The sequence below is a fragment of the Anopheles funestus genome, chromosome 2RL (assembly GCF_943734845.2).
Source record: "Anopheles funestus chromosome 2RL, idAnoFuneDA-416_04, whole genome shotgun sequence".
Classification (NCBI taxonomy): Eukaryota; Metazoa; Arthropoda; class Insecta; order Diptera; family Culicidae; genus Anopheles; species Anopheles funestus.
The window spans coordinates 77,311,471-77,325,085 of NC_064598.1; the positions used below are offsets into that span (position 1 = coordinate 77,311,471).

General features: G+C 42.1%; 4 protein-coding genes across 6 annotated transcripts; 2 read left to right on the plus strand and 2 right to left on the minus strand.

Moving 5' to 3' along the window:
- Positions 1–350: 350 nt before the first annotated feature.
- LOC125763967 (probable actin-related protein 2/3 complex subunit 2) lies at positions 351–7,472 on the minus strand. The gene is made up of 7 exons (XM_049427715.1): positions 6,511–7,472; positions 5,013–5,106; positions 4,316–4,611; positions 3,863–4,083; positions 3,651–3,742; positions 3,430–3,539; positions 351–3,357 (listed from the first exon to the last, which is right to left on the minus strand). Exons 1-7 carry the CDS (start codon positions 6,582–6,584, stop codon positions 3,330–3,332), a joined length of 915 nt encoding a protein of 304 aa, XP_049283672.1. The 5' UTR covers positions 6,585–7,472; the 3' UTR covers positions 351–3,329.
- A 383-nt stretch (positions 7,473–7,855) lies between these two features.
- On the minus strand, positions 7,856–8,502 carry LOC125764010 (28S ribosomal protein S21, mitochondrial). Of its 2 annotated transcripts, none has more exons than XM_049427773.1 (3): positions 8,411–8,502; positions 8,086–8,261; positions 7,856–8,014 (listed from the first exon to the last, which is right to left on the minus strand). In XM_049427773.1, exons 2-3 carry the CDS (start codon positions 8,230–8,232, stop codon positions 7,898–7,900), a joined length of 264 nt encoding a protein of 87 aa, XP_049283730.1. In that variant the 5' UTR covers positions 8,233–8,261; positions 8,411–8,502; the 3' UTR covers positions 7,856–7,897. The 2 variants fall into 2 exon arrangements, with proteins under 2 accessions (XP_049283730.1, XP_049283729.1); XM_049427772.1 differs by having other exon boundaries at positions 8,086–8,309; positions 8,411–8,489.
- A 34-nt stretch (positions 8,503–8,536) lies between these two features.
- On the plus strand, positions 8,537–9,851 carry LOC125763970 (uncharacterized). Its single transcript, XM_049427717.1, has 2 exons — positions 8,537–8,678; positions 8,745–9,851. Exons 1-2 carry the CDS (start codon positions 8,602–8,604, stop codon positions 9,562–9,564), a joined length of 897 nt encoding a protein of 298 aa, XP_049283674.1. The 5' UTR covers positions 8,537–8,601; the 3' UTR covers positions 9,565–9,851.
- A 93-nt stretch (positions 9,852–9,944) lies between these two features.
- Positions 9,945–13,595, plus strand: LOC125763918 (uncharacterized). Of its 2 annotated transcripts, XM_049427649.1 has the most exons (4): positions 9,945–10,545; positions 10,618–11,144; positions 11,221–11,408; positions 11,470–13,595. In XM_049427649.1, the coding sequence occupies exons 1-4, from the start codon at positions 10,514–10,516 to the stop codon at positions 12,829–12,831; spliced, it is 2,109 nt and encodes a 702-aa protein (XP_049283606.1). In that variant the 5' UTR covers positions 9,945–10,513; the 3' UTR covers positions 12,832–13,595. The 2 variants fall into 2 exon arrangements, with proteins under 2 accessions (XP_049283606.1, XP_049283605.1); XM_049427648.1 differs by having other exon boundaries at positions 9,945–11,144.
- The last annotated feature ends 20 nt before the right edge of the window (positions 13,596–13,615 follow it).

Consider the following 13,615-nt stretch of genomic DNA (forward strand, 5'->3'; position numbering starts at 1 on the left):
TACAACCGTCTCCACCACAGCCGCACCCTCTATCTATTCGGATGTTCGACCTGACCCTGTTGAGCTTTCCATCTTAACATTTTCGCTGTTTGAAAACACGTTTAGATCATCACGATGGGTTCAACAGGAAGTGACCCACGCTCCATGACCTACACGGTTTACAGACACGCGCACACAGTTACAAGTTCGAAGTAGACGGTGAATGATGTAAATGATACTGGACGCACCATTCGTTAAGTGATAACTTCCGGTGGTAAAAAAGGGTAGAGTGCGTTCACTGGAATCGCAGTACATCATCACAAACTAACCGATATTTCTTTCCCTTTATTTATAAACCACAAATGTACATGTTTCCATTATCTAGCCACCTCCCAAACAGGTGCTCGTTAGCTGATTGGGGCTTTCGGTTTTATTAAAGATTGTTTGCCTTCTTTTGCATTGCATTTTTGGAGCTTTGTTTTGCCGTTTTAAATTTTAATTCTTTCTTTTCCCTAATAATTCACTGTCGTGACTCGATTCCAATCTGGTGGTTCGGGGAACACATGCTACATAATCCGCGTGTTGATTCACCCATCCTACATCGTATGGGTAGTAAAACAGTTCGCGGTTTTAATTTTCCACTTTTTTTTCCTAAGCATTGGTTTTTTTTGGGTAAAAACCAATAGATTGGGACGCAGATACGATGCGTCGCGTATTAACGAGTTTGTTTGTCACATGACATTAAGGGTGCGTTTGCTAACCGACCACCATCATCACCATACACGTTGCGATTCCTTCTCACAGCAGCAGCAGCATGTGGATACATAAATATCCTTTTTTCCGTCTCCATCGTCGCGTACTGGCCCGCAACAGAAACGGGAGAAACACGTGTTCGAACACTAAATAAATCAATTTATAATTGCGTTCTTTCTCGCTAGCTAGCTAGGGGAAGCTATTTTACAATGAAGGATTTTTTACCGATCTTTACATTACTGCGCGCGGGTTTCGTAGGATTCGCGCCATTTGAGTTCACACACACGACGTTCGGCCAAATTTCACCCTTCAAAAAGGTGTCTCTATTTCTGCAATTGTTTTCTTTTTTTGCATATTTTTTAAATATCGAAACCGGAATGATGAAAAGGAAAGATAGGGTTTATTTGTTGCTCTGCGGGTGTTTGTTGCTTGCCAGAATTAATAAATGCACATCAACTTTCACTCTTAGTTATGTTCGCCCGTGTTGCGCCAGTCGGTTGTCCAAACCGAAATTACACCCACCGAATTACATCTCAATTACACGATCGCTTTCGTCTCACTCTACACTACAAACAACTGGAAGAATACGATCGACCCGATCACGTCGTCAGAAGCTCTCGATCCCGTGAAGGAGAAGGGTAATAAAGGGTAGAATAAGAAATCGGTATTATTGGGCATTCCAATTTCCAAAACCCCGAATCTCTCACCAGAACGAACACTACACTTTAAATGAGGATCCATTGCATTGCTTAACTAACTTCCGTTTAATAACTCGCTCTCTTCTTTATCTTCACCTAGTATTTATTTTCATTCTCCCATCTCTTTAGTCATGTTTGTGTTTTCCTGGCGGTTTGCTGGCTTCGCACTAAAGGCTACTAATAATAATAATATTAGCAGTAGTAGTTTTAATAGTAAACAACGTTTCTTGTGTAGTTTGGTAAAATTTGCTGAGGAAAACAATCTATGTCCACACAGTATTGCATTCATTCCGCTTTAATTTCTCGCACGAAGTTAGTTACCTCGGATTAGTTTCCTCATTTTGCCCAGAGAGGGGATGAAATACTTATAATATGCTAGATTTTATTTTCATTTTAAACGTTTTGTTCTTCTTTCTCTTTCTTAGCGTCAAAGTTGGAACGGTTTTGTAACAAACGATCCTTCCCCGTCGTGACGGCATGTAACAGCTATCTTATTTTGATCTCGTTACGCAATTGATTAGTAAATTGATTAGTGTTGTGTGTTTGCTGCATTCATTCACACAATGGTACCACCGGTACGGTATGGTGTTAACCTTGTTGATCGTCGTTTGTGCGATTTTTTGTTTGCGTTCGTTGGCAGCGTCGTTTTTTTTTTGAGGGAATGTTTTCCCCTTCACCGAACGAGCAATCATACACATGCATTTTAAGCCCTAAATGTGACTTATGTAGAGGTGCATTAGGAGCGTGCATTGCTGTTAGTAAATGCGTTGGCATAGCCGTATTTTAAACCAATCGACGTAATTCCGGTGGAAAATGAAACGGGTTTACAGAGCCTGAAAGTATATCGTTTTGCATACCTACAGGCGCACCCGTACACCCAAGACACAATCCAAAGGTGATTCGTCAGCCGGGAATAATACGCTAATACAAAATGCCATTTAGAACCTGTTTTTTTCCTTCACATATCGCGATGCTGGGACTCACCACACTCTGCATTTGTCTACTGTACTTTTCTTTTATAAAATTATTTATATTTTGCTTACTGTAAATTTTCTTACCACCCTATTAGTAGCTCCTTCGTTTTCCTCCCTTTCCTCAAATTGAACCGCATTTGTGTTTGAAAGCCTTATAGAGTTTCCTTTCCATTTTTTGTTAGTGTCATAAATTTTGCTTCATGCCCGTACGTCCACGGAAACGACAGTGATTCCTAATATTTTACACTTTTATTTGTTTACATTGGCAGCGACGATTAAGAATGAATGCTACTGACTGTGTATATGTGTGTCTCGGTGACGATTCAAAGAGTATATTTTCGACTAATTTTGTTTTTACTATCCAAATGTGTCAAATGTGTATCGGCGTAGTGGTGGGGACACCTATTTTACCTCGATTTTCGTAGAGGAATTTAAGAGGAATCCCCGCTGCAACAGCTACAGTGTGATTGATGCTACAATGTTGCACCTTCTTGCCAGGTTTTGCAATTACTATTCATTGGCCATTTATACCATGTACGAGGACACACACACGCTCTTCTATCATGACTCACAATCGAAACAAACCACTACCAACAGGGGTTGTTTTACGATTTTCACTCAAGGAGATGTACCTACTACAGGACTTTCGAGTCTAAGTGAGAAAGTTGGGACCATTTCTGTTGTTTTTAGTATAAATGATCCCAACCTGCTCATTGAAGCTCTAAAACCTAGTAAATCAAGGAACGTCAATTTTCCTTGTATTAAACTGCTGCAGCTAAACCGTTTCCTTACCATGAAGAGACCATTTTTTCCTTACTTTTTTTTCAATGCCTTCAGTTTTTTTTGCTTCTTACACTTTTCCATTTTATTAGGTTCGTTTGAATACTTACACATTTAACAACTAGACGTCCGGCAGGTTCCGCAATCATTCTTTTCTGATGAATGTTCGGCCGCTAAAACAGAAGAAGGTAAGGGAATAGTTTATTTTTCATCAAGTATCTCCAAGCGCATTATTAACTGCTTACGTTATTGTTTTCTTTTCCGTAATTTTTGGCTCCGGTCGAGCGCGATTGAGCACCTTTAAAAATTCCGTCGTCTTTGCTCGCATTCGGGAGTGGATGTAAGCTTTCGAACACTGGGGAAATAAAATAAAATAAGCCCAAAAATCAGACCAAACCAAACACATCACAACCGCACCATAATAAACAGTTTGTCCAATCAAACCTGAGAACGTTTGCGAACGTACCTTAATATGATAATGCAAATAATCACGGAACATGTGAATTAAATTGATCGTATTATCGCGCGTTTCTTTCGCGGTGTGCCTTGGGAATAGTACTGCAAACAAAAACAAAACAAAAAAAAACCAGACGAGACAATATTGATAAAATTAATATTTCGATGTACACACAAACACACCGGCGTACGGAATGGGGTCAAAAGTCTCGATATGCTTACCGAACGTAACGTAGCCTATATTTTCACCGACTCTTGCACCCGTATTGGCCAGTTCCAGTGGTGGCTCCCGATGGGAGAATAATACTTGTGGCGCCGTGTGTGAAGCTCTTCGGCCTTCGCGCAGCTCCTGCATGAACACTTTACCTAACACTACGTCGTCTTCGTCACGGAATATCGTACTAAACACGACCGTTACGCGATCCGGTTTTGCTTCAACATACCTACAAGTAGAAGGGAGTATAACCATTTTATTAATGCTTTTTAATTATTGCAATAAAATCCGTCAGCAAAACGAAAAGCACATTAAAGCTTCAACCGTAACAAACTGTCTCCTATCTCAGGGACAGTTTACACTGAACAGTCAATTAAACTTAAATACACGGAAGCCATTTATATGCACGAAAGGATGGGCACGAATCCAATTGTTTCATCCCCTTCCGACAGTAAACTTACATCGTTTCATCATTTCGATAGTTGATCACCGCTCGTTTTTGTCCTTCGCCTTCACCTTCGCCCTGCGACTGGAAGTCGAAATATTTCTCGAACACGGACGCGAAACAGTTGCGCTTCAGCAGGCCTATCTTCCGTACCGTTTCTTCCCACTGTTCCGGAATGTTTTCCAGATCAACCAGCACCGACACGTTGTAGCCGTCCTCGGGCGTAACCAGTAGATCGCCATATTCGCGCTTTAGCAGCTCGTCAGCACCATGTTCTTGCAGTTGCTTGTAGAACTTCAGCGATATGCTCGTCTACGTGAAGAAATTGTTAAAAGTGAAGCAAGAAAAAAGCAAACCCATTCCAGTTAGATACAACGTAGACAGGAAAGAACGAAACGAATCAGTGTTAATATTGATAAGACGGCATGTTGAGCGACCATGGTTTGACATCGTTTTTACATCGTTTCTTGGCATCTGTCCTTTGTATTTGTTGCCTTTCCGCGTGCCAAAGACTTTCCGCGTTTCCTGCCTTCATTCAGCTGAAACCATTACCAGTCGGTAGCTCGAAAGTCTTTTGCCAGATAATCAATTGGATAATGGGGAATGGGTTCCACCTCTTCTTCATCATTCTCATTGAACTATTTTTTGTCTCAATTGCCTATCGTCATCCCGTGAATGTGTTACTATTGCCCGAAGAGCATTGGAATACGTACTCGCACTTTCGTTTTGTCGCCATTAATGTTGGAAATGTGAAATAGTACCCCGTCGAAGTCGGCTACCGTCACATCGATGGATTCCGCCTTGTTTCTGCAATTGAAAATAAAATGAAGGAAAAATTCATCAACACACAGAAATTGAATGATAAGAAACTGAGCCAATATGACCCATCAAAGTAAGAGTGACTAATGTTTTGACTTGTAGGTTTAAGCGTGATTCAACTAACATCTTTTGCGACAGAAAGAAATACATCTTGGAAGTTATTGTGTTTTATAAGCTGTAAAAGTTCGTATACAACAACTGCAGCGAGTGTTTTGTTTTGTGTATACGCTAGCGGTTTTATCATTCCCTTTTGTTTGTTTGTTCCATTAGCCAGGTCAGCGCATTCACCAATAATTAGGACGTCGCTCGGCAAGAATATCGACGTTTAATGGTTTGCGCAAATGTATTGAAAAATATTGCTGACTTATCGTTTCTATACTAACTACAATGAAAGCAACAGAAACTTTATTATCAGACGATTTTCTACTAGTGGGGTTGAATGCAGGTGACAACACTTCAACGATAACGGAAGTTGCGAAGTTTGCTGGTAGATAAGACAAGGGTGGTTCGACATAAAACCAATAACGATCTTCCACAAAGCCAATGGTATCAACACATACACACCATTAGCAGCCAATATCCGTTTTCTAGCATTAAGAATTGATTCTATATTTGGAATGCATCGTACGTGAGATGTAAACCTTCCTTGGATGCTTCAGTTTGCTAAAGATGCAACTAAATGTAAACAATTCTAGAGTATCGAAATGTACCTATTTTTAATTGAATATCAAACAAAAGAAATATACCTTTATTCTAACTTCAATCTATATAAAACTGCGTTTCGGCTAGCGTGCACAAAATAAAAAAGATAACCAAAGCATTAACAATCTCCCCTAAACCATCAAAATCACGGGCGCTTACATTGACGGTAGTGTTTGCGTGTGTATATGTAGAAGGACTTAAGCGGCCAAAATTGCGCCGATAAGCGCGCGCGATAACGCGGTCACCAACTTCGGGAGCCTTTTTCCCCCCCATAAACACGTTTATCTGCAACGAATTGGGTGTTGGCTAGAGTGTGTTGATTCAAGCAACAATCGACCCCAAAACGGGCAAAATGATGAACGTGTACCAAATGGGTTTCGAAAGGAGCCATATGCATTGGAGCCGTATGCATTGGTGGAAGACTCATGCTTCTGGTATGATACGTTTAACGATGCGTCATGCGAAATGAGGCGGGAAGGGACAAGTTTCCATTTTTGTCCATATGTACGATAGCTTCATGTTTCGCGTATGTAAAAAGCATTCAATTGCATTTGGGCTAAAAAACAGAACTCAAAGAATTTAACCGACAAATTTCTAGTCCAGCTATTGACTACTTGCAGTACGAACGGGTGGACAAACCCCGAGCAATGATGACGTGATGATAGCCTTTTTATGGTGCCGATTACTCACCCTGCGATTGCATTTTTGAACTTCACTGTAAGCGTTTCCTCCACAATCCTGTTGTTGATCTCCAGCAGAATCATTTTTGCTCATCCAACTGGCAAAGTGCCTTTGCCCGGGTTACGTCAAATTTACTTATTTTCTTTTTGCTAGCAGAACTGTTGTACACACGGAAGGGTCCAACGTTTGACGATTGGTTCACTTCCTTTTCTTCACTTCGCGGTCCAGTAGAGCTTCTTAATTCGGCGGTTTTGCTGCTAGTTGTTTTGCCACTCCTTTTGCGTGATCTCACGATCGTCGGCGGCTTTTTTTTTTGGGTGTCAACGGGTGTCGTTTACACCGTCTGCTTTCGATACATCAACAAATTAATTATAAAATCACTCGGTCTCCGTAAATGATGTTGGCCACTGTTGCAAAAGCTGCTACTGTAGCCCCCGTGGGAGGAAGCGAGTTGGACAACGACACTGTGCGACCCGCTTTCGACACTGCCTTCTCGATTCACTTTTTTACTTACGCACAACCGAACAAACACACACATACATACACTTCACATGTGCACACATGCACTGACACATACACACGCGGTGAGAGATACGATAAAAATCGCCTTCTTGCGTGTTCCTGCACCACAGCCACAGGACAGGAATGATCCGGAAAGGAAAAAAAAACACCGTTTCAGGACTCCCGTTTGGCCAATGGTAAACTCCTACGCGGTCTTTTAGTTGGTCGATACCGGGATTCTCTGAACGGCACCACTTCCAATTATCATGCAAGGGAAACTTATCCCGGAACGCGTTACATCCAAACCCGTGCAGGAACCGAATATTGCACGATGCACCGAGTGAACGGGTTATGGCTGTGTGCAGCGAACGACACGGTGCACCGAAATTTCTAACTTTCCTTTACTTCTGGTGCAAAATCTCCAGGAAAGCAGGCAGAATTGTGCGGAATTTTCGCTTCTTGCGATCCCAGAAAAGTTGACTCCTTTTTTGTGTTGCTGGCTCGCTCTCACATTGTCGTGTCATCTGTTTGACAGTTGGCATCGCCCCGGGACGTGCCGGTTTACAGCGCTGTGTTCTGAGCTTCATAAATTGTATATGGCGCGTACTTCGATACTTGATGATGTCCCATTGAGAATACAAAAATATTCGGGTTGAAATTGATGCGTTTTCCTAACTATGAATTTGGTATATTTACGAATTATTCGTACATTTTCAAATGGAAATAAACTCTGGTTCGCCATAAACCATAAACCGCAAAATACAAATGTTTGAGATAATCAACTCTGGCACGTATTCAATCGTTCCATTTATCCGACACCCACTTTCTTTTCTGGCGGAAAAGACAATTCCGATGATCAAACTAAAGCAAATATATTTGCGTACACAAAATCCTATTAATTACATCCCGGGAAAGGTTCCACCCTATTCTTTCGGAGGACAAATTGAATTTTGCGATTCATATCCTCGTTGTAAATCGATTTGCAGCGTTCGAAATTGATGCGTCGTCGAGTCTGAAATAAAAGAATACAACACATAGCAGAATTACTTTTCAACGGCAGATCGTCTTCAGGATGGAACGTACCTGGAACGGTTTTTCGTAGTAACGAGTACGCCGGAACTGATCGAAAATCTCTTCTTTACCCATAATACGGTTCAGCACTCGGCATGCTTCTTCAACATTGTTATTCTGCACCAGAACGGTACGTGCGATGAACTTTGCGTGCCGCATTTTGGATCGATCGAAATGCACAGAACAATCTGATGAAAGAGATTGCATAAACAAAGATGGCACTTAGCGGAGAAGCTCTAGATTGTAGTGAATTAATATCCAATTTTCAAACAAAATGCTGCAACACCTCTCAGCTTTCTTGCAGGATGCAAAGAAACACCCTCAGTTGGATACTTACATAAATTTTATCAAATTTCTTCACTTCTGCTAGAGAACCAAAACTTCCGCACGTTTTCTGTTTTCTTTGGCAAACCCAATGACAGTAGTTTGTTTACATCGAGACGAGAAGAAAAAAAGCAAAATAAAAGCAATCAGTTTTACTGTACGTGTGAATAATTCGGTCAAATCGAGCCATTTCAGAGCACTAAAATGACTAGCTCTGATTTGATTTATCAGTACAAAACGACATGCAATAAGCTGAAGAAAATACAACGCGTTTTAATTAAGTAAGTGCTCGTCACAAAAGCTTTCCAGCAGTTTTCACTACATTCACTTTGATTCCTTCGTTCCAGACGCTTTGGACCAAGTGTATCGGAAGTATCGGAAGAGTTTGGTGCGCTAGCGAATAGCTTCAACGAAGCATTCCAACCGGAATATGCAGCAAAATGTTACATCGGTCAGAGCAAATGTGAAAAGCTTATCGGGAACGATATGGGTGAGGTGGATGCGCTACTCCGAGCCGCCCGATCCTTCCGCAGCGCTCACGATAAGCAGGAACGAATGCGAGTCGCAAACATTTCGCATGCCTATCACGAAGGTGCCTTTCGATGCTATACACAGGCGCTTTCCCGACTGCCGGACAAATCGGTCATTGGAGCGGCCATCATCAGGGAACTTAAAGAAATCAATCCCAACGTGGAACTGACGAGCGATTTCAGTTCACCGTGCCATCGGATCTGGGATCTGGAACAGTCGGCAGAGGAAAATCTTACCGCACGTGATTATGTCGGTGCGTTTGAGAAGCTGTCGGAAATCTACGACGATGTTACCGAGCGAAAGTGTGAATCGCTCTACGAGGATGTGATGAAACGGATCGAAATATCCCGTCTGCTTTTGCTTTGTTTGCTGCAACTACCACCGTCTGTGCGTTATGATCATAAGTTCATCGAACGATACTCAAGCATCGGAGACGGTGGACAACGAGAATCAAGTCCCGACCGTGCACGGTTACCGGATGATCTCGTATTTCTTCTACAGTCACTTGTCGTTTCCTGCCAAGCGAAGGATGTGGACTCGCTAATTGCTGTCCGGGACGAGCTTTGCCAAAGGCCAGATTTAACCCACTCACATCAGGCTCTACTGAAAGAAGTGGTCGCAAAGTATAGCAAATGATATTAGATGATGTGAAGGTAGTGTTGGAGAGCTTTTTCTGATTTATTATGCTGCTCTATCCATTGCATGCTGCAAAACTGTACATAGTTAGCCCGATCATTTTAAAGCAGAGCTGTGCATAAGAACCAAGAATTATTTTAAACTTACATTTTAAGCTACTTGTTAGTTATGGACGTTCAAATTCCCAAGTATTACAACCAGAAAAAAGCAGTGCTAATCCTCGATAGAAAATATACGAACATAAATATTGGCAAATAAACGAAGCATTTTGTTATTATTTCCTATTACATCGCATTTCTTCAACGTTCTTTACAACCACCTTTGGCAGCCATTGTAGTGACCAATGGGAAAATATTTTACCCGTTTTCTTAACACCTATCTGTAGGCACATGAAAATACACAGAAAACATGACAAGGATTGAGATTCGTGAGGACATTGGGAAAAAAAGTTCAGGTAATTTATGTTTCCAATAGGGTCCCAGAGACCACCGTTGGTCCTGATTCTAACACAAGGAAAGGATTCCGGTTGCTGTACCTGAATACCTGGAACGCTCGTCCTGTACATTAAAAATTCCTGTATAATTCTTACTGCATTTGCTTTTGCACGAAAACCGAAAGGGAAAGAGAATTGCAGACCCCTCCTATGTTCATTTTCTACCCTTCGCTTTACAACGTATTTTCTTTCTACCTGTACCAATCTCACCCCAACCAATTCCTGTAGGATTCCAACTGAGATTTTTTTTGTTTAGCAGCCCTGCATGATCATATGTTACCCTGCAAGGACATTTGAGAAAAAGAGCGATAGAGACAACAGTATGCATCTGTCTCTAACATAGCCCAGTATCAAGGCTTTATGGGAATAAAAGCAAAGTTCTGATGAACGTACATATTATTCTCAGTTTGACTGGCTTGAAGTGTGAAATACCGGGAACTGACTCGTGCTTTAGACATGGAAAACCATCATTCTGGCATCAAATCGAGGTTGAATCAAAATTTCAACACACCATCCGGTAATACAGTGTCATTTTATCCGAAAACCAGTGATCCTTACAGTGCAACAGAATCGGGATGGCAAACTGCGGCAAACACATCTAATCAATCGTTGGAACTATCGAACGCTTCATGCAACGTTGAGATGGAACAATCAAAAGGCGTCAGTACGTGTTCCAATGTGGCACAGCAAAATACCGGGAGTTTTGTAGAATCCGTTGATTCAAGTGGTACGATCGTCACATCCAGCTGTGTTTCAGCGGAAAGCCGAGTCGCATCAACATACCACCATTCGCAGACACAATCAGTCTCCCTGGTTAAAAACACGGAAAAGTTTAAACGTACAGAATCTGCCGTCCCAGGTTCAGGATCGGCCTGTTGGGCTCTAATCGAATGGGAAACTTCAAACGAGGAACCGAGTTCGTACACGGTGATAGACTCATCGCAGATTGTGGAAATTTCACGTGAAAACAATCGCTCAGACGAGGAGAATCGACGGCGGATGAGAGATTCGGGTTTATACACCGGAAAATTAATTCACGTGCTACGGGGCAGATACATTATGCCGGCAACGATCGTGATCATATCAGGTAACTATCGTAAAGTATTACAAGGAGATTGGTGAATCTTTTTGTTCACGGTTGTTAATCTGTTTTTCTTTTACAGAGGACAGAAAGTTTCTCGAAACGGAGCTGCATGAGTTACGAATGATGGCAGCCAACAATTTAATTGCTAAATCAGTCACCCCGACACAGACTTATCGAGAGCAGCGGATGCTACAGCCGTACGGCAGACCTTCTCAAAGTGGCGCAATGCAAACGAAGCAGAACACAACTCCAACTTCACCGGAAAATGTAAGATAATGTTCTTCAAACCTGTAGTTATACATTTAATTAACTTCCTACGATATTGCAGACGAACAGCTCTAAACGCCCGCGTTGCGATTCTGGTTCATCTAGTTCGATCAAGGAAATTGAATCTAAGGTCTCATCTGCGTCCGCTCAGGAATCTGTAAAGGAAGAAGACTTTTCCTACCAGAAGGCATTACCGCCGCTTAGATCGATGGTGGCACGCTTCAATAGGAACGATCCTGCACCTAAACAAGCACCTCCGATGACCTTTGATCAGCAAACACAAACCACCGGCTTATCATCCGACGTGACTGCATCGAACGACGCGAACTTCGTACGTATTATGTCTTACCTCGAAAGCATCATGGCGGAGCAAAAAGGATATCGGATGGAGAGCGAATACAATCGGAGACTATTGCACGAACTGCAAGAGAACATTTGCCACCAACATGAAACGCTACGGAACGTTCAAAAGCAAGTAACTGCAATGAAACAAACCAACCCAACGGAGAATCCCGAATGGCAATCGAAACAGTCATCCACGTCTGATTTAATGGTTGCGGAGATTGTAGGAGGATATTCACCGGAACCTGGAGTGGGTACGAATACCATGCTAATAGATTCCTATGAGACCACCAGCAAGGATCACATCGTGCTGAACCATGTAACTGACTCCAACATAAAATGGGAAACAGAACAAGAACAGCAAGGCTGCAACAGTAACCAGAGATCCAACACAAACAATCAGATCGATGATCTCGCCACCAGAAACAGCACCACCATACACTTCATGGACAAATCGACGAAAGTATCCTCCGAAGCTTCCATGTTTATTGAGCTCAAAAATCAAGATGAAACCGTTGGCTTGAGTAAGGACCAATCTCGCTCAAATTCTGCAACGACGGTGCAGGAATTGATAAACAACGATTGGGATGATTCCATGCAGGAAACTGAAAGTAACAACAACCAGAAGAAAACTGTCCCCAACACAACGATGGTAGCAATCGGTAGCAACAACACAATGGTGTCTAAAGCCGTGCTCGAGAATATCAGGTGGGTGAGCTACAAGTTTGCCACGCGAAAGGTGCTGCAGGCAGTGTTTTCACGGGAAGTTTTGGCAACGCACTCGCTCAGCGGAAGACCCTGTCCGGTGCACGCATCGGACGTGGAAAAACCGGTCAAGTGTCGGCTTGATCCGAAAATGGTGGCTGATGTTATAGAGCTAATTAGGAAACGGTTTAATGTAGATGAAAGCCATGTGCGGGCAGTGATTACGAACAAATGTGCGGATGAGAACAAAATGTTACGGAAAAATAATGGGACTGTAACACAATCGGGTAAAACTAAACCCGGCGTGACCAGGACAAGAAAGACGCGTGATAAGGAAAACGTTTCTTCGGTACAAACGGAAATTTGTTTGAATTAAGCTGTTCTCTTTCAAAAGGATAAATATTTATATAAACTAACTCACCTGTTATAATAAAAGAGATTTCCCACATGGCATCTGCATATTGCACATAATAAAATTTGATTCAAACTATTTCTTCGAGGCCGATATCTGTTTGATTATTATAATCTGCAACAAAGAAATATGGTTATATTAAATATGGAAATATGGTATGGTGTCAATTCCCGGAAATTGAACACCTTTGGGGGTTGTTTTCTATAGGTCATTGGTCACGTCTTGGATTATGTTGAACACTTTCTTAGCCGTCTGCAGTTTAGGGTCTTATTAATGGATTGAAGATGCAGAGACTTCGGTTTTTGTAGATACATTCGACTGTGTACGACGAGCAGCAAGGGAGAAGCCTCAGTAAAGCTGTCTCAATTATCGACGCTGTGTGCAAGTTGTGAATTCTCGCTCTTCTTGGCTTTAACGACCTTACAACAGGTTACGCCGGCCATTTCTGGCTTACTAGACTTCTTTTTACCAGATAGCCGGATAGTCAGTCCTTGCTACGGGGGTCGGTCCAGATGGGATTTGAACCCGGTCCGGCCGTATGGACTGGCGCCGTTTATCACATGCACCACCCGCCGCCCCGAAGTTGTGAATTAGACACATTATTGGATAGCCCACTAAAGACACTAAAGTCGTACGTAACTATGAATAAGTGAAAGATCCTACCCGTTAAGTTATATTGGACCGTCTTCTAGCACAGAGATACCCTAGACTGAGATGATCTGATAACGGACATATAGCAGAAAGAAAA

Bases quoted from the DNA above. Each gene is read 5' to 3' on its own strand.
- LOC125763918 (XM_049427648.1), top strand. From the start codon at position 10,514: ATGGAAAACCATCATTCTGGCATCAAATCGAGGTTGAATCAAAATTTC. The intron at 11,145-11,220 runs GTAACTATCGTA...TTTCTTTTACAG, and splicing joins AACGATCGTGATCATATCAG to AGGACAGAAAGTTTCTCGAA. The intron at 11,409-11,469 runs GTAAGATAATGT...ACGATATTGCAG, and splicing joins CTCCAACTTCACCGGAAAAT to ACGAACAGCTCTAAACGCCC.
- LOC125763967 (XM_049427715.1), bottom strand. From the start codon at position 6,584: ATGATTCTGCTGGAGATCAACAACAGGATTGTGGAGGAAACGCTTACA. The intron at 3,743-3,862 runs GTAAGCATATCG...TTTTGTTTGCAG, and splicing joins TATAGGCTACGTTACGTTCG to TACTATTCCCAAGGCACACC. The intron at 3,540-3,650 runs GTACGTTCGCAA...TTATTTCCCCAG, and splicing joins ATTTGCATTATCATATTAAG to TGTTCGAAAGCTTACATCCA.
- LOC125764010 (XM_049427772.1), bottom strand. From the start codon at position 8,280: ATGCAATCTCTTTCATCAGATTGTTCTGTGCATTTCGATCGATCCAAA. The intron at 8,015-8,085 runs GTACGTTCCATC...CTTTTATTTCAG, and splicing joins ACTACGAAAAACCGTTCCAG to ACTCGACGACGCATCAATTT.
- LOC125763970 (XM_049427717.1), top strand. From the start codon at position 8,602: ATGACTAGCTCTGATTTGATTTATCAGTACAAAACGACATGCAATAAG. The intron at 8,679-8,744 runs GTAAGTGCTCGT...CCTTCGTTCCAG, and splicing joins ATACAACGCGTTTTAATTAA to ACGCTTTGGACCAAGTGTAT.